Source organism: Phoenix dactylifera, chromosome 13 (assembly GCF_009389715.1).
Source record: "Phoenix dactylifera cultivar Barhee BC4 chromosome 13, palm_55x_up_171113_PBpolish2nd_filt_p, whole genome shotgun sequence".
Lineage (NCBI taxonomy): Eukaryota > Viridiplantae > Streptophyta > Magnoliopsida > Arecales > Arecaceae > Phoenix > Phoenix dactylifera.
The window spans coordinates 10,222,194-10,247,522 of NC_052404.1; the positions used below are offsets into that span (position 1 = coordinate 10,222,194).

At 40.5% G+C, this 25,329-nt stretch overlaps 4 protein-coding genes across 9 annotated transcripts; all 4 read right to left on the reverse strand.

The window, feature by feature from the left end:
• Positions 1-102: 102 nt before the first annotated feature.
• LOC120112906 (nicotinate-nucleotide pyrophosphorylase [carboxylating], chloroplastic-like) lies at positions 103-831 on the reverse strand. The gene is made up of 3 exons (XM_039133037.1): positions 628-831; positions 478-541; positions 103-389 (listed from the first exon to the last, which is right to left on the reverse strand). Exons 1-3 carry the CDS (start codon positions 724-726, stop codon positions 247-249), a joined length of 306 nt encoding a protein of 101 aa, XP_038988965.1. The 5' UTR covers positions 727-831; the 3' UTR covers positions 103-246.
• A 2,048-nt stretch (positions 832-2,879) lies between these two features.
• LOC120112965 (pyrophosphate--fructose 6-phosphate 1-phosphotransferase subunit beta-like) lies at positions 2,880-3,730 on the reverse strand. The gene is made up of 3 exons (XM_039133190.1): positions 3,490-3,730; positions 3,207-3,368; positions 2,880-3,037 (listed from the first exon to the last, which is right to left on the reverse strand). Exons 1-3 carry the CDS (start codon positions 3,665-3,667, stop codon positions 2,898-2,900), a joined length of 480 nt encoding a protein of 159 aa, XP_038989118.1. The 5' UTR covers positions 3,668-3,730; the 3' UTR covers positions 2,880-2,897.
• Positions 3,731-5,111: 1,381 nt separating this feature from the next.
• LOC103706664 (L-type lectin-domain containing receptor kinase VIII.1-like) lies at positions 5,112-12,011 on the reverse strand. Its single transcript, XM_008790847.4, has one exon. It carries the CDS (start codon positions 10,791-10,793, stop codon positions 8,592-8,594), a length of 2,202 nt encoding a protein of 733 aa, XP_008789069.2. The 5' UTR covers positions 10,794-12,011; the 3' UTR covers positions 5,112-8,591.
• An 803-nt stretch (positions 12,012-12,814) lies between these two features.
• Positions 12,815-24,729, reverse strand: LOC103706663 (RNA pseudouridine synthase 5). 6 transcript variants are annotated; one of them, XR_005514571.1, is made up of 16 exons: positions 24,551-24,729; positions 24,408-24,517; positions 24,212-24,269; positions 24,084-24,111; positions 23,945-23,991; positions 23,423-23,513; positions 22,330-22,510; positions 20,742-20,829; positions 20,548-20,626; positions 19,572-19,647; positions 19,340-19,407; positions 18,735-18,804; positions 16,259-16,337; positions 14,865-14,958; positions 13,525-13,694; positions 12,815-13,332 (listed from the first exon to the last, which is right to left on the reverse strand). XR_005514571.1 is itself a non-coding variant. In XM_008790846.4 (14 exons), exons 1-14 carry the CDS (start codon positions 24,712-24,714, stop codon positions 13,599-13,601), a joined length of 1,362 nt encoding a protein of 453 aa, XP_008789068.2. In that variant the 5' UTR covers positions 24,715-24,729; the 3' UTR covers positions 13,334-13,598. The 6 variants fall into 6 exon arrangements, 2 of the variants coding, with proteins under 2 accessions (XP_008789068.2, XP_026660303.2); XR_604004.4 differs by having other exon boundaries at positions 12,815-13,266; positions 24,408-24,729; XR_604002.4 differs by having other exon boundaries at positions 12,815-13,293; positions 24,408-24,729.
• Between the last annotated feature and the right edge of the window lie 600 nt (positions 24,730-25,329).

The following is a 25,329-nucleotide window of genomic DNA, read 5'->3' on the forward strand; positions in this document are numbered from 1 at the left end:
GAAAATACATCATAACAATTATAAAAATGAGAATGATGCCATAAATCTGAACACATTAGATATGAAAGGCGTGACCTCAATTGATGGAAACCTGGTCTGGAAATTTATGTTTATGTTTTCTTTACAAATTCAAGATGGACTTTACAAAAAAAGGCAGTATAATTTCAGCTATCTTACCACTACAACCCTAGCAAACCCAACACAACACAATGAATATGTGCATGAAGAACCATGCAAAATGTAAAGCTATTCTGATTGAGGCTGGAAAAAAGACCATGGAATATTAGTTGATACATGGAAAGCTACCTTGGTAAGTGTTGCTATTCCACTCATTCTTTGCATAAAATTGAGGGCAACCCTTTCTGCCACAATAATGCTGCATGCACATCCTTAACATAACAAATAAAAAGAAAAATAAACAAGCATTCTTATGAGTATAATCAAAAGACCAAGTCATGTTATAATCTAAATTTTTACCATATACTTTGCCAAACTGCATGCCTTTGTGAACATAGTTTCCATCTTTCTGAGACCATTCAACCTATCAAATTATCCAGAAAAATTCTGCTGAATGAAACTAGCGAGCATTATATTGAATCTTGGAGAATTTATAGCAAGGAGTTATACCTTTAATGATGGATCAACCTCATTAAAAATCATCTCTGCAAAAGAAATTCCAGCAATGACCCCATCCTCCTTTGCAATGAAGTGGGCTTCTGCTTTCATGTCCACCGGAACAGTGGCTAAACAAGTTACATCCCCTGTCTCAATACAAAGAAAACAATAAGCTAGATAATCGTCATACAAGTTCTGCAGGACTTCCACTGCAAAATATTGTGCAAATATTCCACTCAAGAACAGAGTGAGAAGAATTTGAAGACCCCAAACCATACTTTCCCTGGTAGTTGAATTTGTTACTGTACTTGCTATTAAAGCACCCTACCACCTTCACTCTTCCCCCTACTGGAAGTGTTTCAAATGGACTACACACTATAAAAATTAATTTATTGACTAGAAGTAATGATAAATACCGTAGAGCACTTACATAGAAAATCTGAACAAGGATGAAACGTAAGAAGGAATAAAGTGCTAAAGCTGCTTTATGGTCGCAAAGACTCTGTGAACTTAATTTTTCACATTGATCAGGTAATATCCACATCAGGGTTGGGATGACTGCAGACTTTAGTGTAAATAAACTGCACAGAAAAAAGAAGCTAACAGTAAATAAATCGCAAACACATAAAAATTAACAAAGTAGCTGTACAGGTATCAGCTCAACCCCCTGTATGACTATAACTCGTTAACCATTAACTACAAGAAACACGAGATTAGATTGCTGTCGAGTGCAAATAAAATAGCACATAGATATCACGAAAATTAATGCTTGGGACAAATGCCCATTGTTTCACAACCAAAAAAGAAGTTTAATGAAAGAAAGAATTTGACCAGTGCCAAGAAAACCATCTTTGATAACCAATGTTTTCATTTCTGTTTGGTTTTCTTCAATAATCTAAAGAGATAACCACTTTTAAGAAACGAGAGAAGAAGAAGGGAACCGGAGTGCGAGGTCGACGGTGGCGGGGAAGCGAGATGGGGAGGCGATGGATTAATGTCGGCGCGGGACGCCGATCGGAGCTCGGAAAGCGAGATGGGGAGGCGATGGATTGATGTCGGCGCGGGGACGATGATCGGAGCTCGGGAAGCGAGATGGGAGGCGATCGGAGCTCGGGGACGCCGATCGGAGCTCGGGAAGCGAGATGGAGAGGCGATCGGAGCTCGAGGACGCCGATCGGAGCTCGGGAAGCGAGATGGAGAGGAGAGGAGATGGGGACCCTTTTGAATGAGAGGAGAGGAGACGAGACGAGACTTTTTAAGGCAGAGAGGGTTGGAAAGGATTTGGCCTACGACGACGCTTATAAGCGTCGTCGTAGGTCCAGCTTACCGCGACGCTTAAAAGCGTCGTCTATTCTAATGATGTACCGACGCTTTTAAAAAGCGTCGGTAAAATTTGGCGCTGATCAAAACTATCCCGACGCTTTTCCCTAGCGTCGGGAAAAAAGCGTCGGAAAATGTACCTTTTCCTGTAGTGAATGTATGTTACTTCTCATTTCAATAAAAGCACCCAATAATTCACACTTCTTCGATGTTTATTATCTAGCCCCTTTGGTTTTCACAGCAATACTCACATGTCATGCCAACTTAAAACAATCATGGCCAGTCCCAATCATGATAGGAAAGGTAAAAGTTTGCCATTAGGTTCACAGCCAGTTGTTAAAAAAAAAAAAAATCCAAACTATCAAATGGATCCAAATTTGATATTCACAACTGCAAGTGCATCACTTGTTTTATCTAAAGGTAGTGCTAAATAGAAATGCTTGGAAAAAGAGGATTAAATAGAAATGCTTGCAAGTGCATCACCAATCATTATGAACCATCACCAAGCTTATTGGAGGCAACTGAGCCTCACAGTGTCAAACCAACAACAGGGAGCAAATCTATTGTATTTTATTGGCATCATAATACTTAGGTACAATATTTAGGCACAATGGCATTCCTTACAAACCATAAGCTTTACTTTGCACAGACTAATCCTCTTTTTTTTTTCTTCAGTTTTTTTCTCTATTTAAACTTACAGATTCTGGACAACAGTAACAAAAAAAGCTAAACATCTATTAAAAAGCAAGCAAGAAAGAAAGACCACGAATACTCCTATCCAAAACTAGATTAGAAAAATCAGCATCATCATTCCTCAAACATATTTTTTCCCATAAGATTATTGTCTAATCAAGGTAAGCACGTGTGAATAGTATATTAATGTGAAATTCAAGAGAGAGAAGAGGGAAAACAGTCTATAAACCCTGTAGCATAGAAAGATGCGGTTGGTTAATCCAGAACTATTAGGGCGAGCCAGATACCTGATTTCTATAAGGATAGATGTACTCTGAAGTGAGCTCCATGTATTTGCATTTCATGATCCCTGCTGGACCTCCCTTGAATCCGTACAGCGTGCTCCCCTTGGCTCGATCCTGCAAGTAATCTACCATGACGACAAAAAAGATGAGGAAACCAAGAAATTAATCCATCACACAATCAACCAAAAGCACACCAAAAAAAAAATCATCCATGACCACAAAAGGATATAGAAAGAAATCAATCAATCAATAAGGGGTAAAAATCCAAAAGAAACAATGAAACGAAGCGCTCACCAAAGATCCCAGAGATGACATTGTGCCCACCGGGAGCCTGGCCTCCAGAGAGCACCACTCCGACCTTAAGACTCCCAGCCATCTCCGAAGGAGCGGAACCCGTCGGAACTAGCGTGGCGGAGGGCTGGCCGAAAAGATTAGGAAACAGCTTCTTGATCTCATCTGCAATCGATATCGTCACAAGCATGACAATCAAAACACAGACCATCATTGGCCTCAGATCGATCGATATAGATCTCAATCAAGTCATAAGGGGGAGAGAGAAAACAGGGGAGACAGATACCGGGGTTCCCGGCGGCGGAGCTCAGAGGGCCGTCCACGATCTTGAAGGGTCCCCTAACGACGGAGGGGAGGGGGAGGGAGTGGTTGAGGCGGCTAGTCTGCACCTCGCTGTACACCGCCGCGAGGCGGCCGGGCGACGGCCCCTTGCCGCCGTTGGCGAGGATGGAGTTCGCAGCCATCCGCGGAGATCGAGAAAGATGATGAGATGAGAGCAAGCGACGGAGAAGATATATCACTTTGTATAGTGTGCTTACAGTCCTTTTATAGCAGGGGGAGAGGGAGCAGGGTGGGATCGGTTAGGGTTATCGTCACGGAGATTCAGGGGGTGAGGGAGAAAGTCTAGGGCTCAAGCCTCGAGCTATGAACCACCAGTTATATGAGCGGAGGTGAGGCAACGCTCGATCTATGAACCGGAGAGGAGGGAGGAGGCTTGAGGGAGAATCGGGAGGCGGAGAGGCGGAGAGGCGGAAATGCTTCCAGGCTAGGGATCGATCGGGAGAGGAGGAAGCTACCGACGCTTCTTTGAAGCGTGAGGACATGTGGCGCTTGGGGTATTTTTTCCCGACGCTAGTGAATAGCGTCGGCAAAAAAGGGTCGGCTTTTCCCACATTTCCTGTAGTGAGATCACTTACAAAGCAACATACATCCTAAAGCTAATATGAGATTGCCTTTGAAGATCAAGCATATGGATGACTATAACATGGCTGGTATGCCTTGCATTGGTTGATTTATTTTTCACTTGCACACTATTCTTCATCTATTGCATGTGCTACGATTGTATAAAAGGAGTGCTGAGAGAGTTTTCAATCTAAATCAAGTTGTTGCATAACCAAATCAATAGAATAAATACCCATGCGAACATGTAAGATTAAGTTTTTCCAGTATGAATTTCTTTTGATGGCTAAATTTTAGCAGTCAGTGCAATACGAGGTGTTCCTACCTTAAAGTTTGTGTTGATTTTTCTATGGAGGTTTCTACTACATGCTATATGTAAACCTTACTTATATTCTGATACCACTTCCTGTCCTAATTCTATTAGAGACTATAGAAACTACAGCTTGATGGAATTTCTCTTTCATGGACAAGAAAAGCAGGCAGTTTCCCCTCACTCCTCTGCCTTTTGCTTCTGATTGCTCGAGAACAAGGTTTGTTATGATTACTGAGATGAGAATGCTAAGTGAAAATGGCATCATTCCATCGCAAGGATGTGAGAGCTAACTTGAAGATATTAACATGTAATAATAAGCCAGAAATAGACTGCCCTAATGCACACCTGCTAACAAACGCGCTGTAAGCATGCAAGTACGAACACTGTTTTGGGTTAGCGATACCAAGTTAGCAAGTTTAAATGGAGAAACTACTGGGGAAAATGGAAGGATAAATCAAAGCATCTTTTTGATGGAATAGTATCATCCATGTTTATCTCAGTTAATTGGGTTAATAAAATAAAAAGTGGGCACTGACTACTGCCAAGTTTTGTGAATCACTGGTGCACTCCCTCAAACTTCTCGAACGCATGCACGAAAAAATTATAAAAAGGTTCATCTAATTAAGCAGAGTTAAAGGGGTTTATAGTGCGTAAACCTCAAGCGAGTTAGCCTAAATGTAATTAAACTTTCTTCATTGGTATAACTGTGCACCATCCTCTTGCCATCACATTACCACTGTCTCGTTCAATCAACTTACATTACGTTGATTGCGTAACCATCATCGATTCTACTACATGTTTTGGCATGCAGAAATCACGAAATCTCTGACGCTCACCATGGACTTCGATGTATGACAAGGCAGCAACCCCACCACCCTTATCTTATCATCCACTGTCGGCAATAACACCACTTTGGTACTTACAACCCCACCACCTTTCCATGCATGACAAGACATCCCATTTTAACACCATTATTTGGAGACTGCCAAATACCAGAAAAGCTGAAGATCTTCAGCTGGCTGTGTTACTACAACAAAATTGCCACTGCTGAAAAAGAAGCTAAGGGACCTGACTCATGTCCGCTCTGCTGTAACCGTAATGAAACAGTAGATCATTTGCTGCTGGGGTGTAAGTACTCAAAGCAACTCCGGCAGCTCCAGCTTCATTATTAAGACCTATGGAATGATCGGAGATCGTCCAACCCCACGAAGGAGATGATACTAGCAGTGGACTGCTTGATATTCATAGGCTCTTGGTGTATCTGGATGGAATGGAAACAACAGTGTTTTGATTGAAGTCTTTCAGGAGAAGTAGGGAAACTGGTGGCATTCCTACTTAGAGAGTAGAGACTAACTGAAAATTAAAGGACAGTTCACAGTTGATATGAGAAGCCATCGCCTAATTGTAGCAAGAAGGGTGGAAAGCAAAGAAGGAACATCAAGGCACTGAAGGACATGTCTTCATCAGTCGCTTTTCTCTACGTAATCAGGGTGTTGGTTTAGTCTCGCGAGGAGCCTCTCCCTCCAACGAAGGGACGGAGCCATGCACCATGCCGCCTAAAACCCGTCATCTAATTACGATGACGTGCAGAAGGAGAAGCGGACAAACTTGCTTTCTAGGCCTGTAAATACCCAGTGACATACCTCTCGATGTAAGATTAACTGATTAATAAATATAATGTGGGAGAAGTATGCTCCTTAATTCCTCCATTCTAGATCAGAAAAAAAAAAAAAAAATCATCCAACGTAGGTGGCTGCGTGCTGCATGCGAGTGGAGAATAGATGAGATTGCAGAAATTTCTGGAGCTTTGGTTACAAGAAAAACAGAGTTTGATAAATAGTATTTTTACGGAATGCATATGTCACAATGTTTATTTAGCAAGTGCGTGATGAATATGAGAAATCCTTTTTGAATCTCAAAAGGGAAAAAATCTTTTGTTTTCTTGGAAAAAAAATTGGAAAACAAAATTTCTTCCAATTAAACTAGCAGAGTTGTCAAAGTTGGTAGGGTTCGAGTTCCATCTTCACCTCAATAAAGATGGATGGAGATCTAATTCTCTAAAAATGTTTTCCCTTCTTTCCCTGGCTTGCCTTGCAACCAGAGGATGGAGACCTTGGGTTTATTAGAATCTGCGACTTGGGCTTTAAGCTTAGCAAAATCCATAAGCTGGATTGCTTGGTTAGCGATGCAAAGGAGACTTTGGCTTGGCACCCTTCCAAGGCCACAACTCTCTCCGTGAACATCTTCAATTGTCCTATAACAAAAATCATATGGGATGGGCACTATAAAATATCATATAAAGCAGGGCTTCTATTTTGCCATATTTCCTCTAGCACCCATCTTAAACAGGAAACCCAAAAGCAAATAGAAATATAACTTTTCTTACTAATTGAGTCCATCAATTCCATAAATTAAAAGAAAAAAAAAATGCACATGCCAAGAGAGATCGTCCATGAAGAGACCATCTGCATCTCTTTTTTCTTTTTTTGTCAAGCCTCTTTATCTATCATCTTCCTTATCAAGTTGTCTATTATATTCATAAGGTCTTCCTGTCTCCTCCCAATTTTTTTTTCCTCTCTCTTTTCTCAGATCTTTGCATCTAAAAATTCATGGAGTCTAAAGAATTGTATATATATAATATCTTATGTCAGATAAAGCTAGAAAACTGCATACCGTTATTAATAAATACTATGTTCTGAAAACTATGCATCGATTTATCTAAATATATGTATTAGCTAGATAACTAATTTATTTGGTATGTATTATTTGGTCGAGTAGTTTGTATTAGTAAAAAACATATTTTGAAAACTATATATCAATTTACCTAAAGCCGTGTATTGGATTACTGCTGGATGTGTAATAAATAAACTTGCAGTATATATCAGAAATTTAATGAGTGTGTATCACCGGCCATGTAGTACGTATGGGTATATATTAGGTTGCTCGATGACTAATTTACTAAGTGTGTATCATCTTTTCATGTACTATGTACTACTAAGCACTATATTCTAAAAACTGCATATTGATTTATCTTAATGTATGCATTGGCTTACTAAATAATTAATTTGCTTGTTGTATATTACTTGGCTATGCAGTATATACTGATAAAAAGTATGTTTTAGAAATAAAGAAGACAGAGGATGCCATGCACGAGAACATTCTATCTTTTATTTTTTTAATCACGTAACTGATGATTTCGTAAAAGTCTAGGACTTTTGAATAAGATGGGCTGAAAAAAATAGGACAAAATTGGCCTTACATTATTTTTGTTCATTGTCCGGTATCCAATCCATTCTAAGACTGAGTTGGACTTATACTCCACTCACCTCCTCTTTCCCCATCGAAAAAGATAACGAAGATGACTCAGCCCTGTATCTTTCTTGAGAAAGTAGGATTCACCTTCCTTCGCGCGAATCCACCTGCTCTCATTTTGCAGTGGGCGATCCAACGGTGGCTTCGCACGAAGCATCGTGAATCCTAACCCTTCGGCCGAGGGAACAAGCAACATCGTGAGACGTGACATCACCTCCGTTTATTCCCATCACTTTCCCCTCCATTCCAATATACCAATGACAAAACCAGCACCAGATTTCCACGCCCGCCCTCTCCTTTTCCACGAGCAACTCCTTAGTTTGTCCCAAAGACGCTCCTCTTCCCTCCACGCCTCCCCCCATCGCCTTTCCATGCTCGCCCTCGTGACACCACCATTCTTCCCTCACTCCCACCACATCATGAACCAATAAATTTTTTTTAAAAAAAAGACGTACAAGCAAATATATTTAAGAAACACATAATTAATACCTGATAACTAGGTAAAAAAATATGATAATATTATCTCTGTGTCCCCCAACTAAATTCCAAGCGTAGACCAACGTGCACCAACGTCAAATAGAGCAAGTCATGATACTTTTAATTACTAACAAAATAGTTCCTCTGGATATCACCAACTTATGAAATGAAATAAATAATAATAATAATAAAAATACTTATTGAATGTTATATACCCATAAATAAATGTTGAATGTAAAATATATAATTAAAATGTATTGATATAAATAAATAAATGGGACGGACTTAAAACATGCCAACAAAAATAATAGTTAGACGTATATATACTGCATTTAACAAATCAGAGGTAGAATGGAATCCAATCACCTTCCGGGGAACAGAGGTTATCACCCTCCGCCGCCACCTCTGAGTGTACTTCGAAGAGAGGAAGAGGAGGAGGACGACGAGAGGTTGAGCCCCACGGCGTTGTAGTCGGAGACGCTGTCCTGGAGACTGAGGAGGAGGTGGTGGTTGACACTGAAGCTCATGGACGGCTTCGAGACCGGCACGAATGGCGGGTCGGCCTCGCCGCTCAGCATCTGGACGACACTCCTCATTCCCGGCCGCAATTCCGGATCCGGGCTCGAACACGCCAATCCCACCAACAAAACCCTACTCATTTCCCCTTCGTCGAACTCCCCCTCCAGCCGCCGGTCGGCCGCCTCCAGAATTCTTCCCTCGCCGTGCAATCCCCACACCCATTCGACCAAATTGCTGCACCACCGGGTGCTGCTGCAGGCGGCGGCGGCATGGTCGACGCCGTCGATGGGGCGGCGGCCGCAGGCGACCTCGAGGACTAATGCACCGAAGCTGAAGACGTCGGTCCTCTCGGTGGCTCGCCCGGTGAGGAGGTATTCGGGGGCGAAGTAGCCCATGGTACCGGCGGCGACGGTGGCGTCTGGGGACTTGTCGTGCTCCACCTGGCGGGCGAGGCCGAAGTCGCCGAGCCGGGCGTTGTAGCCCTCGTCGAGCATGACGTTGCTGGATTTGACGTCGCGGTGGATCACTTGGCGCTCGCACTCCCGGTGGAGGTAGGCGAGCGCAGAGGCGACACCGATCAGGATCTTTTTCCGGTGGTGCCATGCCAAAGGCGGCGCCTTTAGCTCGAACAAGACCTTGTCGAGGCTCCCGTTGAGCATGTAGTCGTAGACGAGGAGGATCTCCCCCTTCTCGTGGCACCACCCCTGGAGACGGACCAAATTCCGGTGCCGGAGGCTGGCAATGATGGAGAGCTCTTGGAGAAACTCCGCTCTCGCCTGTGCTCCGCCGTTATCGCCGCCGCCCCCCCGGATGCATCGCTTGACAGCCACCATCGCGCCGGTCTCCGGGATGATGCCCTTGTATACGGTCCCGAAGGCGCCGTGGCCGATGATTCGAGACTGGTCGAATCCTCGGGTGGCAATGCTCAACTCCCGGTAGCTGAACTCCCTTGGGGTCTTCACGATCTCCGACGCCGCCGCCAAGTTGTCCCATTTCTTGAGGGCTTTTGACCGCCGTGCAAAGGCCCAGATGCCGAAGCCGGTGCAGGCCGCGACGACGAAGGCCCCAGCCGTCGCCACTCCGGCTACGGCGGCGGGGCCCTGTTTGCACAGCCCGTTGCTCTGGCACGGCGACGACGAATGGGCGACGGCGCTTTCGTTGCTCGGGCCCTCGGCGGCGGCGATGGAGACGGACGGCGCCGGGGCAGGCGGCGAAGGGGTGGAGACGTTGGGATTGGGGGAGGCACGCTGCGGCGGAGCTGGGGAGGGGACGGCATTGGGAGAGGGAGAGGAGAAGCTCCACCATTCGATGCTGTGGATCTCGGTGCTCCCCTGGGTAGACCCGGAGAAGCCGACGAAAGTGTAGTCGTCGACGAATTGGCCAAGGTCAACGGGGAGGGAGAGGACCGGATCGGCGGGGCGGACGGTGGAGTAGGAGACGAAGACCTGAAGTAGCCCCCCGTTGGCGCCGCCATACTCGATCCAGGCGTTGATGAGGTCGCCGCTCTTCAAGTCGATGCCAGCGGAGTCCAGATTGGCGACCTGGGCGGAGACCATGCTGTTGAGGTCCACCCCGACGTGGTTGCCGTTGATGTCCTGGAATTCCATGTCCATGAGGGTGTCGAACTCGACGGCGACGACAGCGCCGGCGGCCCCGGCGGAGGCATCGAGGAGGCCCAGGAAGCCGCCGGCGTCGCCGACGGCGCTGTCGTCAGAGGTGAGGAGGAAGGCGAGGCCGCCGCCGATGGAGGAGGGGTTGAGATTGATGATGGAGAAGGAGAAGAATGTGGAGAAGGGGAGGGGAAGGCGGGTGGAGGGGTGGCGGAGGCGGACGGGGTCGGCGTAGAGGGCGCGGCCGGCGCCGGAGTTGGGGACCGGTAAATCACGTGAGAGGTAGATGCTGCCGTTCTTGAGATGGGCGTCGCCCAAGAGCTTTAAACTCCCAAGCGGCAGCGTCGCAAAGTCGAACCTCGTGGCATAACCGCCTTCCAGCGAGAGGGACAATAAGAAGAAAATGGAGAACAAAACGGGCCGATGCCGCTGTTGCTGGCTCTGCTGTTCCGGCGGCATTGTTAAGAATTCCGGCGATCCATCAGCCGAAGTTCTGAGCTAGAGAGAGAAAGAATGGGGGAGAAGGTACGATGGAGGATTCTTGGGATTGAAGTTAGGTGAAGTGGAGGCGAGGGGGTTATTTTTGAGATGGGAAAAGGAGAAGGACTGCAAGTGGTGGGTGTTGGTTCGACACTTAAAGAGAGATAATCCAAAGGGACCTGATGGAGACAAGTGGCGATAGGATGCCACGTGTCCGGCTGCAGCGGTAAAACTAGATGGTGATGAGGGCGGTCGGGAGCCACCGGTCCGGTCCAACCTTTAGCATCGGCTCCGGCGATTAATTAAACCTCGAGCGTGCAACGTTAAGATTTGACAATACGGCAGTGGAGATGACGCCCGTTATGGCAGAAGCTAACATAAATTTCAGCCGGACGTATAACGGCCGTTACTGATACGTGGCGGTTGGGATGTCCGTGATCTTGGAGAAGGTGATGGGAATGGGGACACGGTGGTGTTGATGATTCGTGCGAGCATGTGATGCGAATGGACGGTGGTGGTTTCTGGCAGTCTTTTTCTTGCCCTTCTCCTTTCTTTCTGGCTTTCTGTTGGCTAAGGTAAGTAGTAGCCACACGTCATGCACGTCCGATAGCTGGCAGATGGAGCTCCCCCATCGTGGGGAGTTACGATCCTACGTGGCGCCATTCCACTGGTTTGATCGACCAAGAGGTTGATGCTCTGAAGCCAGAACTCACGGTGCTTCGTGCTCCCTGCTCCTCTCTAGGGCCGCGGTAAAAGCCAGAGCACCACGGCGTCCTTCTCGGCCCGTGAAGGCAGCGGCCGGTCCGAGGCGGGGAAGGCAGTCATAGGCTGGTGTAAAAAAACAAAAAAAACGGGAGGGGGCAAAGTAACGCGGTCTTTTTATCTCTTACATAACATGCACTGACGCACGTACCAAGCTTTGTCCTCATACCAAAATCCAAGTCTCTTTGTTTATTTTCCTCATTTGTTGGTACCGTTGCTTTGTGTCGCCACTACTGTATATTATCTTCTCTGATAAGGTAAAAGAGATTGATATAAAATCTGTCGACAAACTTTACGAATCGATTTACACGCTATGAGTGGTAGCTGAGGACAGGCCATGGAGTGGATTGTACGCATTGGTTGGTCTAACTTAGTTTAACTTTCCAAATAATCCATTGATATGAAACATGTATATATTAGCAGGACCCTTTATATTCCCATTAGCTTTCTTTGTGTGCAATGCACGGTTTGTTGTGGGAATCTGTGTAGCTTCTAAGGCTTGCCTTTTGTGAGGGATGCTGTCAGCGGCCCACTACCGGGTGCGGGCCGTCCAACCATTGGGGATTTCGTCTGAATCTTATTAAATAATATGACTGACAGCATCCATCATAGGCACCTAAATACTTCTTTTTCATTTTTCTTTTTAGACATGGGACCCGAGGCCGATGGACTGTGCGAGTTATTCGAGAAACAGCTTTCCCCTTGGGCCATCCACCAACAGGCACGAGTGGACCAGACCCAACCTTAACGCGCTTGGAAGAGAGCATCGCCTTTAGGCCCACCAATATGCTCTGTATCTTTGTTCCTTCCCTTCTTCTTTTTTTTTTTTTTTGAACAAACGAATGTGCTCTATATCTTACAAGGATTAGGTGCAATATAATCCAAGAATTATAGCTGCCAAACGAAGGTGGGATCATCAACCTACAATCAGAATGCAGAGTAAGCCAATGTTTTGGCCGGAAGTTCATATTACTGATATTGTTAGGCCCCTTAACAAGCCAAATTAAGCTCTGGCTGCGGTTGTTATAGCAGCTGGACCACGGAAGTAGATAAAACTGATCATAAGCCAGACCCACACAACTTAATTGATCATGAAGCATAATAGTTCAGCCATGCGTGGTGTTTTAAAATTATCAAATCCTTTCTAATTTTATTTACTATTTTGTTGTTTATTTTTTATTATTTTCTTCTTCTTTTTTTGGCTTCCACACATTCTTGGATGCTGATGAAGCCATTGATCAACACAAGCAGTACCCCAATCAATGGTTAACCTCACATGTAAATGAATAATATCGCTTGCAACCTTGAAGCTCCTTGGCTCAACGAGAAAGGTGAAAAAATTTGAAATGATACAGTAGCAGCAAGACAAACGACACAGATGGTGAAGAACATGGTGTTCTGTGAATGATGGAATTTTCTTCCAACAAAATGAGAACGGAATCTATGACATTGATGGAGCCCTTCACGATAGCTGTTCCTAATATACCTGGAAAGCGTAGGATGGTAGGTGAATATCGCTGACTAAAATAACATTAAAATATATATCATCCCTTGAGACAGATATTGATGGCAAACCAAAACAAGCAACAATATGACTTAACTTTCGGTAGAACAACTTGATGTCACCGCACATAACTTGGCAAAGACAGCATCACGGTGAAAAATCGTGGAAGTAGTTGATTTAGTTAGCCTGTGATAGAGCCTCAAGGGGTCAAGCCTGCGGGGAACCACCCAAGCAGCAAAGGATCAAAATATTCTGCCACTCAAGAAGGCAGCCAATTTTACTTTGAACCCGACATGCTATAAGCATGTCAAATAACCCAATAAATAAAACTTTGTGGCTGCAATTCATATATCTAGTAAGTAACCTAAGCAATGCCACAATTAATTATCTGTGACACCTTTTGCAAATAGTACTGCTGTATAATTATCTACAAGCTGGGCAAACCTGTTCAAAATATGAGGGCCCACTGGACATTGTTTATCCTTCTGCCCTGGCAACTGCAGTGGCATCAACAACAACTACCTGCCATCATTGCCATTTTCTGCTGGTCTTGTTCGATCTAGTTCTTCCCGTGTTTGGAGGATGGGTGGCAGCGGAGCAGTGATTCCTACCATCTGTGAGGACAATATGTCGAGGGAAGCATAAGCATAGTTAACCCCATTCCGATTGTAGAGAGGTTTGGCAATGGAAATTTTATTAAACATTCCATTTTAGAATCTTTGGTCATCAATTCGACACTTTCTTGGATGTTCCTTTAAAGATTTACAGGCAACAAGCTTCACCCATGTTTGGGTTTCCTGAGATTTAGGTATACACCAAGAGAAGAGATGATAGTATGACCGGCAATAAATAGGGATATTAGATAAAATGATCATCAGATGAAGAATTGCCAAGCAAATTTTAAATGGTGATGGAGCCACTGACATACTTGAACAGAATCTTCCTTTTAATGGTAAGAAAATAAAGAGAAAATTAAGACAATTATTTAAGTAATTATAAGCATATATATGCCCATTGATAACAAGACAAATAATGGCTTCTGATGTAATTCTGATGAAAATTTATTCCTTGGGTATACAGTAAAAATGTTAAACTAACAAAACCTATCCAGCTGGTAATGATAACCAAGTTTTGCCTTTAAAAGTATTAATTATGACTATGATTCAATAGTAATTCAACCAGTTGTTTCAATATTTAAATACCCATTATTTTCATTAAACACGCATACATAGACACATATAAAGACTAAAGAGACTAAGAAATATTTTCCATATGTGGCATCTTTGGTGAGAAACACTAGTCAGAATTCAGCTTATGCCAAAGATTTTATCAGTGAATTAGACAGTTCCACTCCAATCTTATTATTATCCTTCAATTTAGCAAATAATTAATGTTTTTTCTATACATAGGAAAGTTTTTCTACTAAACCATAAAGATAATAAATTGCATGAAAAGAACATATCGAGCTGATGGTTTCTAGATCATTATATAGTCATTATGTAACCTAAACTTCCACTAAAATATAGAAACCAGTTTGAAATTGTCTCCATACTATCTACCTACTTTTACAATACAAACTCTTGCGGTATGGATTTACCCATAAACCACTGCAACTCTCAAACAAATTATGCACAACAAGTACTGTATACTAAGTTTCTGATGCACTATATTTTGAATCTATTTAATTCTGCTAACAGTATGTTTCAGCAAATGCTATATAATCCTCAATGTGCTTGTCTTGGACTCAATGTACTCAAGAGATGCATATATAATTTTACACTTACCTCATGTATGGTTGGGTGATGAAGAACAAGTTGATGTGCATGCAAGAAATAGCCACAGTCTCCAGGTACAGAGTGCACTGGTTTTTGATAACCACTAACAAGAGGGTAACAACAGTAAAAGCAAAGCTAATGAGCTAAATATAGAAAATTACAGGAGGAAGCAAATCTAAAATCAAATACTTTTAACATAAATGATCATATGCTTGTCATTAATCTAATGCTGGCATATATATAATTAGAAAGAGCCAAGGGAATTTCCACAACTGAAGCTGTTATTCACACAAGCAGTTTGCAGCATAGCTGCCAGAATAGGGAGCGGGCTGCAGGAGCAGTTACAGTCCTAGTGTAGGTGCAGGGAAGCGAATAATTTAAGAACAGTTGAAGGAAGCGCTTAGGAAGCAGGTGGGAATTTGAGTTTCTTAAGAGTTTCTAAAGCAAGGACGTTACCCAAGGTAGAAGTTTCTGGCTACCAAGGTTTGCGGTGACCTAAAAGGAGGTTCCACTAGAACAGTGACACAAGCCAACCCATCCATATTCCTACCTACTCATCATAATATAAAAGATATAGAAAGTTGAAATTGATTAGCAAGCCCTGATATGGGTTATAAATCAGACTCAATAATTGATTATCAGCTGAGGTGATTTGTGAGGTGAATCAAAGGACTGTTGGCAACAATGCAATTTCTCCTGTTATCTAGTTCAAGATTGCAATGTGAAATAATGATCACAAGATTAATCAAACTTGATGTAATATTACATGGTGAAATAGTTATTATGATTAAAACATTAACTTGATATCTTTGCTGCTTGGAAGATGGGAATGTATTCAAGGATAAAAGCAATCAAAGAAGAAAATTGAAGAAATCAAAGAAGAAATCATAAGATCATTAAAACAAGTTGAAGAGAACAGAAGAGATAATGGATATGGTTCTCTTAAAATATTCAGTACAGTTCAGAATATACATCATAATTATCAAACTGCAATTCTCCTTTTTTCCACATATCATTTTTTACATGAAATTCCCATTCAGTATCATATACGAACAAAGTAATGTTTAAATATGTTAGAGTTTTATGAATTCAGTGATGTGTCTGTTTTAGATGCTCCTTTTGATGCCGAAGCACCAATGAAAAATCCGCAAGCAGAAAAAAAAAACCAACTTATTTTATTCCAGAGTTATGGGGTTGTTATTTTTTTTCTCAAAGTGGCATATAACAAGCTGATAAAGCTGGGGCCCAGAAAAATGAAATTGACAGATTGATTATACAGAAAGAGCACTACATAGAAGCCCCTAAAGTTTTGGATATCGCATTGAAAATTAAGGAACTTGAATATTGGTTACGGAAGAGATTCTAGTTATTATGTCAGGCTATTACGAAGCAAGATGACATACCCATCTTCTGCAAAACCATCATCTATAGGATCTGGCTCAAAGGGTTTAGGACACCCACCAATACCATAAAGAGGATCACCTGTTTGAAGGAAAAATAAATAAATAAACCCAATTATTCACAAGCTTTGTCCATTAACATGCTTTGGAAAAGTGAGCTGACAACAGTTAAACAACTTATGTAATACCCAGCCCTTCAAATACTGACAAAAAAGTAGAGATTCATCCACCCCTGTGGAGAGGATAGCGACTATAAATAAATGTCTAATCATAATATAGCTGATATATAACAAAAGGTGAAAATGTTAAAAACACGACATTATAATAAACATCAAATCCATGGTAAGCAGTATCACCATCAGGGCAGTATATGGTAAAAAGCCCAACCATGAAAGTAAATTTTTAGCCAGCAGTTTCCAAATAAGTCCAGGGAATGCATGTATAAGAAGAAGTTGAATTCTTTATCTGTTAACATAGATAGTTATGGTTTTTTTGTCTAGCATCTAATAACTGGTGCAAATCCTATTTAACTATGACTCTTGAGCAAAATCAAAGATGAAAAATTAAAATCTGTGATATATAATACAAGCTCTCTCCATTGCAACTCTTATGACATATTCTTACAAATGGTAACAAAGATCAATGTAGCATGTGTCTAATGTGCCATACTGTCTATTAATTTTATTAAGATATCATGTCGTTAGGACATTTCTGTACTGAGTATCCAATATGAGCATATCATGCTTGAACTAGAATGCTACATATGAACTGAATTAGAAAGTCATTCAGTGCTGATCTTTCAGCAATATTGTTTACATAAAGATCACTGTAGCATATGTTGGAAAATGTTCTCATAGTACCATATCGTCTATTAATTTTATTAAAATATTGTGTCTTTAGGACATTTCTATACAGAATACCTTATATATGCATATCATGTCTGAATTAGCATGCTGCATATAAATTGAATTAGAACGACAATCAGTGCTAATCTTAGGGCAATCTTGTTTACATAAAATAATAAGATCCAAATAAATGCTGAGAGCCTCACAAAAGTAGTTCCTTTCAAGATGCTTTATCGCAAATTACCTAATAATCAACTTCATACGGACTTTATAGAAGACTCAATATTCAAATTGTCACTTAGTATCCAAATTCTTGTTGTTAAAGCTCATGTATTTTGTACAGAAGAGCTATCAGTCATACACCCAATAATTAAACTGAGAATCATGTGCTAGTCTTTTTGTACCAAAAGAATCTTACTGTGTCGTGGTGATTCTAAATTAACAAATACACCACCAGATTTAGTGAAACATGTTAAATCCAACATATCAAAAGATCATGCGATGATAGTCTTTTGTGTGCCTATTATCAGGGGTGAATGCTCAAAATCAGCACTTGGTACCATAATTGAAACTTAAACAGTTTCATGATAATTATTTCCCTTCATGACATCTACATTCAATTATGGAGATCTAGTCAATACATCTCAATGTTTTTTTTTTTAATGTCAACACCCCCAAAAACATATCTTGGAATTCTATTTCAAACTATTTCATATCACCTTACTGGCTGATATGAAGCTGATAACTGGTTCTAAAATAGGACTTCAACATAATGAAATGAATCATAATTCAATTACCACTACTAAGGTTAGTGCACTACCTGTAAGTGGCATCCCAGAACTTAACCAGGTTATGATGGGAATGAATAACAGCTATCTAGTGCAACTGATGTAAGTAAAACATGCTCAACGCATTTTTTAAACTAGTACTACTTTACTCTAAAATTTTATTAGATATTCTTGTGAAAAGATATTTTATATTTTCATAACTGTTCTTATTCCCCAAAGTTACTTTGATTTATATCTGCAGATATTTTAGCTGTTGATTTAACTTGCAAATACTGTCAACAAATAGAATCATCACTACGTTACTGGTTTTGAAATGCATGACATCTCAGATCCATTGTATACGGCACTAAAAATCAATATTTCAATGCTCTGATCATATCTAATAACTACCATAAGGATGGGCTAAGAGAAAATATTTTATAACCAAATGAAAGTGTCACTGAAGTTGAAGTACAACATGGTAATTAAAAAAAAAAAAAAAGAGGGCCCAGAATTAAGAAATACATGATCACTAGAAGCAACTGCAGGAAAATGTACTTTGACATAGATGGCTATGTAATAGCATTTTCATTTAGCAAAGTAGCTATGCAGAGGCTCGAAAATTAAGAAATACATGATCGCCAGTAGCAACTGCAGGAAGAAGTACATTGACCCAATGGCTATGTAATAGCATTTTCATTTAGCAAAGTCCCATACAATTTAATATTTTTGTCAGTTTTTTCCCTGTCCAGTGAATGTTCACACTCCTATTAAATTGGCTCACTACAAAATATCTTAGGAATTAGGACAGGAATAAGGACCGCATAAATCACATATCAAACCATACAAGTGTATATAAAATTTCACCTAAAAGTGGATGACCAATGGATGCAAGGTGAATGCGAATTTGATGCGGTCGTCCGGAGTGAATCTCAACCTATAGAAAATCAATATTTAATCACAATACATAATTAGCAAGTAAACTAGAGCACTGTAGTTCATTTCGAAAATCATTGTTAGAATCAAACATACGATGCCTTCTAATGTATCTCAGATATAATTAGCATATAATGGCCAAGATCAAGAATTAACTACTTCATGACAGACTCAACATGTCCTACATTAATTAGATAAAGACAAGTCTATCATTTATACCACCTTCAGATTTTGAAGACCATTTAAAGGAACCCAACTACTTTTTTGCATAAGTGATATCAAAAAAACTGAATTTCAAGATGTTCCATGACATACAACGAAGTTTCCTAATCTGCCAGAAATAGGTGATGCTAATATTAGTTGAAAGAAAGAAACGGGATAAGAAATAATGATCCTAAAAGTAGAAAAACATGATTAGAACTTCACATAAGCTACTCTAGCAAACAATGATGTTGGAAAATAATAGAATATGATGAAAGCAATAAATACGTAGGAAGAAATCAATGATGCATCAAAAAACTAGCCAATAAGAATACCTGAACCAATGTTTGGTTTCTTTGGAGATCTCTTTCGAGAACATAAACCTTGCTCATAGCTGGCTTCCCTGGTTAACATCAGATATAGTATAAAAAATAAGTTATAAGAAACAAGAGGTAAGCATCGAGAATGGAAGCAGTTAGAGATATTCCAGTTGACATAGACTGTAGATTACCATGTGTACAAAAGATATATAACCCAGTCCAAAAGATAATGGTAAGAAGACAGAACCTGATGAAGATGCAACATAAAGCCCATTCGCTACCCCTGGATAGTGCATCACTCCAATAGGCTGTTTAATTAAAACCTGCAGGTTCAAGCAACCTCAAAACTTCATAAGAAAAACCTTGAAATACTTTACAATGTTGAAATTTTCAAGTCTAGAAATGGTAGTTTACTCTAAATTGTAGTCAAAGGACTATATGATAGGTTAATTGAAGCAGAGCCTTGTCTTGACCTCAGTTTGTAGAGGGGCAAAGTCTGTTTGAAATGTGCAAGAATACAAGGCAGAACAAACAGAACATCCTCATCATAGATGGACATGGTAAAAAGGAATTAAGGATCACTCTACCAACTGGTATATCAATCATAGGAAAAAATAAATTAGAGAAATAGCCAGCAAAATCCATAAGGCAACACCAGATAGCTGGACAGCTCATGTTACTAACTGTTATTTTTTCTTAATTAAAACAAAGTTATGTATCAAACTTAGTCATTATCATCCATCATCCAAATGTTCTTCCCACGAAAATGGGTCAATAACGAGGCATACATCTAAGTTAAGACTCTGCGGAAGAATTGAGTAGACTCCACGACTGGCTGCTATTCTGATATCAACTTTCCAAAATGCATGCATATTTATGTCATAATTCCTAGACTCACCAATGACAGAACTATAGGTGTCTCAACATTATTTAGTTATTCAAAGATATCTTAGTCCACCAAGCAATTCATGTCCAAACTGGAGACATAGAAGCATCAAGATTGAGCTACATAAACATAGGAGTAAGAATTTTCTCAAAAAAAAAAAACATAAGAGTAAGAAAGAAAATGTAAAAATTGAAATCAGCTGCTTAAGCTCCACACAGATGAGTAACCAAATTAACTAATACTTAAACAAAAAAAAAACCTTTAGTGGTTTTGCATGTGCATTCTGTTACCACTGTGCCATTCAAGAATAATATGTGTTGTCTATGAAAAACTTTACCTCATTGTTTACAATTACCCCAGTGACCAATGATCGATAGAATTTCGAAATTCTTCGCATTCCAGGCTTTCCTTCACATCTACAAGTTCAGAATGTGATGTAAGAATAGGGAGTAACAGCGTAAACACTATGCTCCAAGAAGACAACCAACATTTCATAAACAAAAAGAAGCCATTGAATCAAATCTGCTGAACCTGTTTTCTCCAATATTTTCAGTGCCCTTGGCAAAATAAGCCGCAAGGCAACTTTTTGCGAGCTTTGTCTTGGCGCAAAGCAATATACCTAGCAGACAGCATTAATACATATGAAATTACATAGCAAGCCTTCATAGAAAAGGTAATACATGAAAGAAAATACTGTAACTTAATGAGAAGTTACTGAAGAACTAACCATCTCTAACAAAGCCAGACAAGCAAACAATAACAAACACAACCACAACAATAACAATAATAATAATAATTTAGCAGTATATAAGCCAAGAAGGGTAAACTCTAGTGGAAAAACATGTAGAGGCACACGACCAAAGCTGCCATTGGAATGGAAAAACCTTTTACCCCATTTCTTGGACAATCCTAGTCAAGGTTCGCCGTTTTGGTACCAGACCTCATACTCGTGCCACGCTAGTACCGTGTCAGTACAGTACGAAATTTTTTCAGCGCACTGAGTGTCGGTACAACACTCATACGGGATATTGATACGAAACCGGTACCGCCTAGTTCAGGCCGGTACGACAAACCATGATCCCATTTCTTTTCTTTCCTATGTAACTGAAATAACATCAAATATCAATTTAAATCAATGAAGAATCTACTACCATTTCCCCCATCATATCAGGTTTACATATCCATACCAATTTTTATCTCTAGCTACAACATGTTGCCCTTTTATTCCTAAAACCACTCTTCCAAACTCATGTTCAATAACCTAGATTCTATGTAAACAACTACACATTATAAAAAGTAAAATCAGTAAAGTGAACAAAGAAAAAAAGACGAGATATATCCTTTATGCTTGGCATGTAGCACAGATATGGCTCTCTTCAAAAGGATTTTGAGTATATCATTTTGTCAAATAAGATATACGCTATTACATCTCAGAAGCACATGTGGCCCTTCTTAAGAAAAAAGGCATCAAAGATAGAAGCCATTGACGAAAATGATAGAACAATGGTCACTTGGTAAGTATACAATCGAGGATGGGGTGGAGGGAGGGAAGGAGGGAGGAGGAGAGAGGGAGAGAGAGAGAGGGACCTGAGGCAGGTCTTGCTAATGATGACTTGTTTGAGGGCATTGTGTTAAGCACCTGGGAAATGTGATGGTATGTTGGATTCGGATAACAACGGAACACTCACCTGGAAAGTGGTAAGAACAAGTAATATCAGGAGTAAGTCTCTTAATTTTCTCTTTGTTGTTGGGATTTTACAAACTTCTCCCTAAACACTAGTTAATTATGTAAATTGTACTGAATACATGAAAAATTCATTAGTTGGGCTATATTTTCATTTTTCCCCTTCAAAAAGAAGTTTGGAATAGCTGTTTATTATCCTAGTATGAAGTCAAGGATGGTCATAAAAATGAGGATCCAGACAAGATATATACATGGAAGATAAGATGGAGGACCCAATATACCTCAAAAGGTCAAAATGATTGCAAGAATTGTTTCTGTTTTGGCATTGCCTCATTACCCTATGACTCCTATGACTAGAGTGCAAAGAGTTTATACACAAATAATAATCTTGGAAGAGGCAAGGCTACATCTTGCATGGATAAAGTTAAAATGAACCTGATGTTCCCCTTCCCAAGCGATGAACAGGTACAGGATGTGCTTCTTGGGTACTATCTTGTTTAGAATAACCCAACGTATTTTTTCTCCATTCTTTCCATTGAAGTTGCATTAAAACAGTTCGTTGTTGGAAGAGTCCTCCAGGTAAAACTTGCAGACCAGAAGGTTTATTTAAAGCAACCTGACACAATAATAAACGAGAAGAAGAAGAATCTAGTGAAATTCCGTGCAATTAAAAAAGTTCAACCAGGTAGTTATTAGATGTGTTGACAATCGATTAAATGGTTTAGTCTTAGTGTAATGTAATGGACTTACCCAAGTGATTTGGAGGCCTATACTTGTCCATTATAGAATTCTTCATGTAAACCTGTTGTAGCTTATTAGTGAAAAGTTACTAGTCAACTCCCACCCCAAACCTCGCTGACCCTTCGCAATGGCAAGAGAGGTATTGCACGGATGTAGAATAATCATGTGGCATCTCTTCCTCTTTCCCTTCTTTTATTTATCCTTTCTTTGGTTTCTTCTTAGTCCATAGGTCTGGTTATGTAGCATAGAGCTCTGATGAAGAGGCCTGCTTCTTCTTTTTTCGGGCTTCATTTTTCAAAATAAAGGTTAAAAACCCTAGAATAGCTGTTGAATGTGATTTTAGCTTCTCTGAATGCCTTATTTATTAAGGGAGAGTGTTGAAGGTGTTAGATGATCAAATGTAACAATCAAAAAAAAAAAAAGGAACTTGTGAGATTTTCATTATTGTGACAGACCTAAACTAAACTAGAAGTCCGTAGTTGTACTTGATATAATATCTCCTATACCTTTTTGTTCTCTTTTATCTTTTCTTTTATTTCACCTTTACTTTTACCTTCTTTTCATTTTTTGCCTCCACACTTGCCAGACCATTATGTCATTTTTTTTTTGATAATTCAACATACCAGGGAGCTTTTTCAGCTTCACAAATAACAGTAACTGTACAAGAAAATATTCACCTAGAAATTTCAAATTTATGAAGAATTTACCTAGCCAACACAAAAAAATGAACAGGACTATTCTAGCCAATTTACCAAATGTGAACCATTGTACACTGCAGATAACTCACCATATCATCATCTTCATAAAGAACTTCAAGCAGGTATGGTGCAGATGGCTCTTTCCAAGGCAGACGATAATAAACCACTTTAGAACCATCCCTATAAGAAGTTTAACATTGTAGCTCATTTAATAAAAAAAACAAAGTTGAGATTCAGAAGTAACAAAATCTATCTTTCGGCCAACAAAATTAGGATCTAGCCACATAAAAAGAAGAAACAAAATTAATAAAAGAAACAAAGTTGAGAGTCAGAAGTAACAAAATCTATCTTTCGACCAGCAAAATTAGGATATAGCCACATAAAAAGACAGAGAAGAATAATTCTGAAATGCTATTTGATTACGTGAGATTATACCAATTCCAAGAGAATCAAAAAAAAGAAGAGCACATTGCAGTAACAGTCAAGGTTTACAGCATGGTATAGTATCTTCTCGCGAGAAAATAAATTCTACCAATGAAGGATCGTTACGTAGAAATTATATGCATCACGAAGTAAAGTGAGCAAGAAAAGCAAGAAGTTCACATAAAAACCTGAGAACCATGGAAGGATCGGTTATCATTTCTCCATCGACAGTAATCTGCAAGGTAGAAAAATGAAAAAAGAAAAATGTCACCATAACACGAAAAAAGAAAAATAAATCAGTTGGATCATCGTAAAAAGGAAGCAGACCTGGCCATTCTTGATTCTGTGAAGCCAACTGTTATACAGGTCCGAGGACCAAGAAAACCAACGCTTAGCCATCAATCCAAGAAATAGAAAGAGATGAGAGAGAATTGGGGATCGAAGCGCTTGCTTACCCTTCCAACGGCGCCGAGTGCTTGTACTTAGAGGAGTAGAAATCGATTAGGGTTAGAGCTGTTCGAATTGAGAAAGAACGAGAAGAAAGAACTTAGAAGACAGCAAGAAAAAACAAAAAAAAAAAAAAGAAAAAAACCGGGCAAAGAGGAGGGATGACGAAAAGGTCAAAAAAAAGAGAGAGAGAAGAAAGGAAACCGGAGCTCCGGGATCGGACTACGTCGGTGTAGGACAAGCCTTCGTTGAACTCAGGCCACGGGACGCCGAAAGAGTAAAGTGGTGGCTGTGGCGACGGCGTCGGTGGCGGCTGTGGCGACGGTGGCGACGGCGTCGGTGGCGGCCATTGCTTCGACGACGTGGCGGCCGCGGCGGCGGCCATCGAAAAGATCAGGCAGCGGGAGCAGAGGATCTTGAAATCAAGACGGACCCTGACCGAAACCAGAACCCATACCATCTTCGGGTCAAGAACTTGGAGACTAATATCTGTAACGCATTTGCCGGCCATGGTTGGATAGGTCTGGGCCGAGTCCAAAATCTTGTGGGTGTTCGGTTTCGCTGTCTTGAATCTTGGAATGGGTTTGGCCAAGATGGTGCTGCCATCATAATTCTGAAATATTAACGGTGCGTTTGGTTCACAAACTGAATTAGAAAGCAAAATGGATTGAAATAAAATTGGAATCATATCTCTCGATGCATTTGGTTTGTGACTAAAAGTGAAATCGGAATTAGAATGAAATTTGAATACTAGAAGAAAGTAGGGATTCGATTTTGGAGAATTGAAGCATCCTATTCTCCCATCAGAATGAGAATAGGACTCTCTCTAACCAAATAGCTGGAAAGAAAGTCGCTCATTCCAAATTCCATTTAAAATCCAACCCTCCCAAACCAAACATGCTCTAATAACGGTCAATGAAAGATGATTGATGCTAACCATTGGATATGATATAATGTTAAGCCACACTTGTTGCATACTTGCATGGAGAGCCTAGTTGAAGCCTACTTAAGGATTTGGCTATAAGGTTAGGTCCTAGACAATCATTGCCCTAAAGGGTACATATTACTGAACCAATCTTTTTTACTTTCCCTTTTTTTTTGGGAAACCATGCTAGATACGTGAATC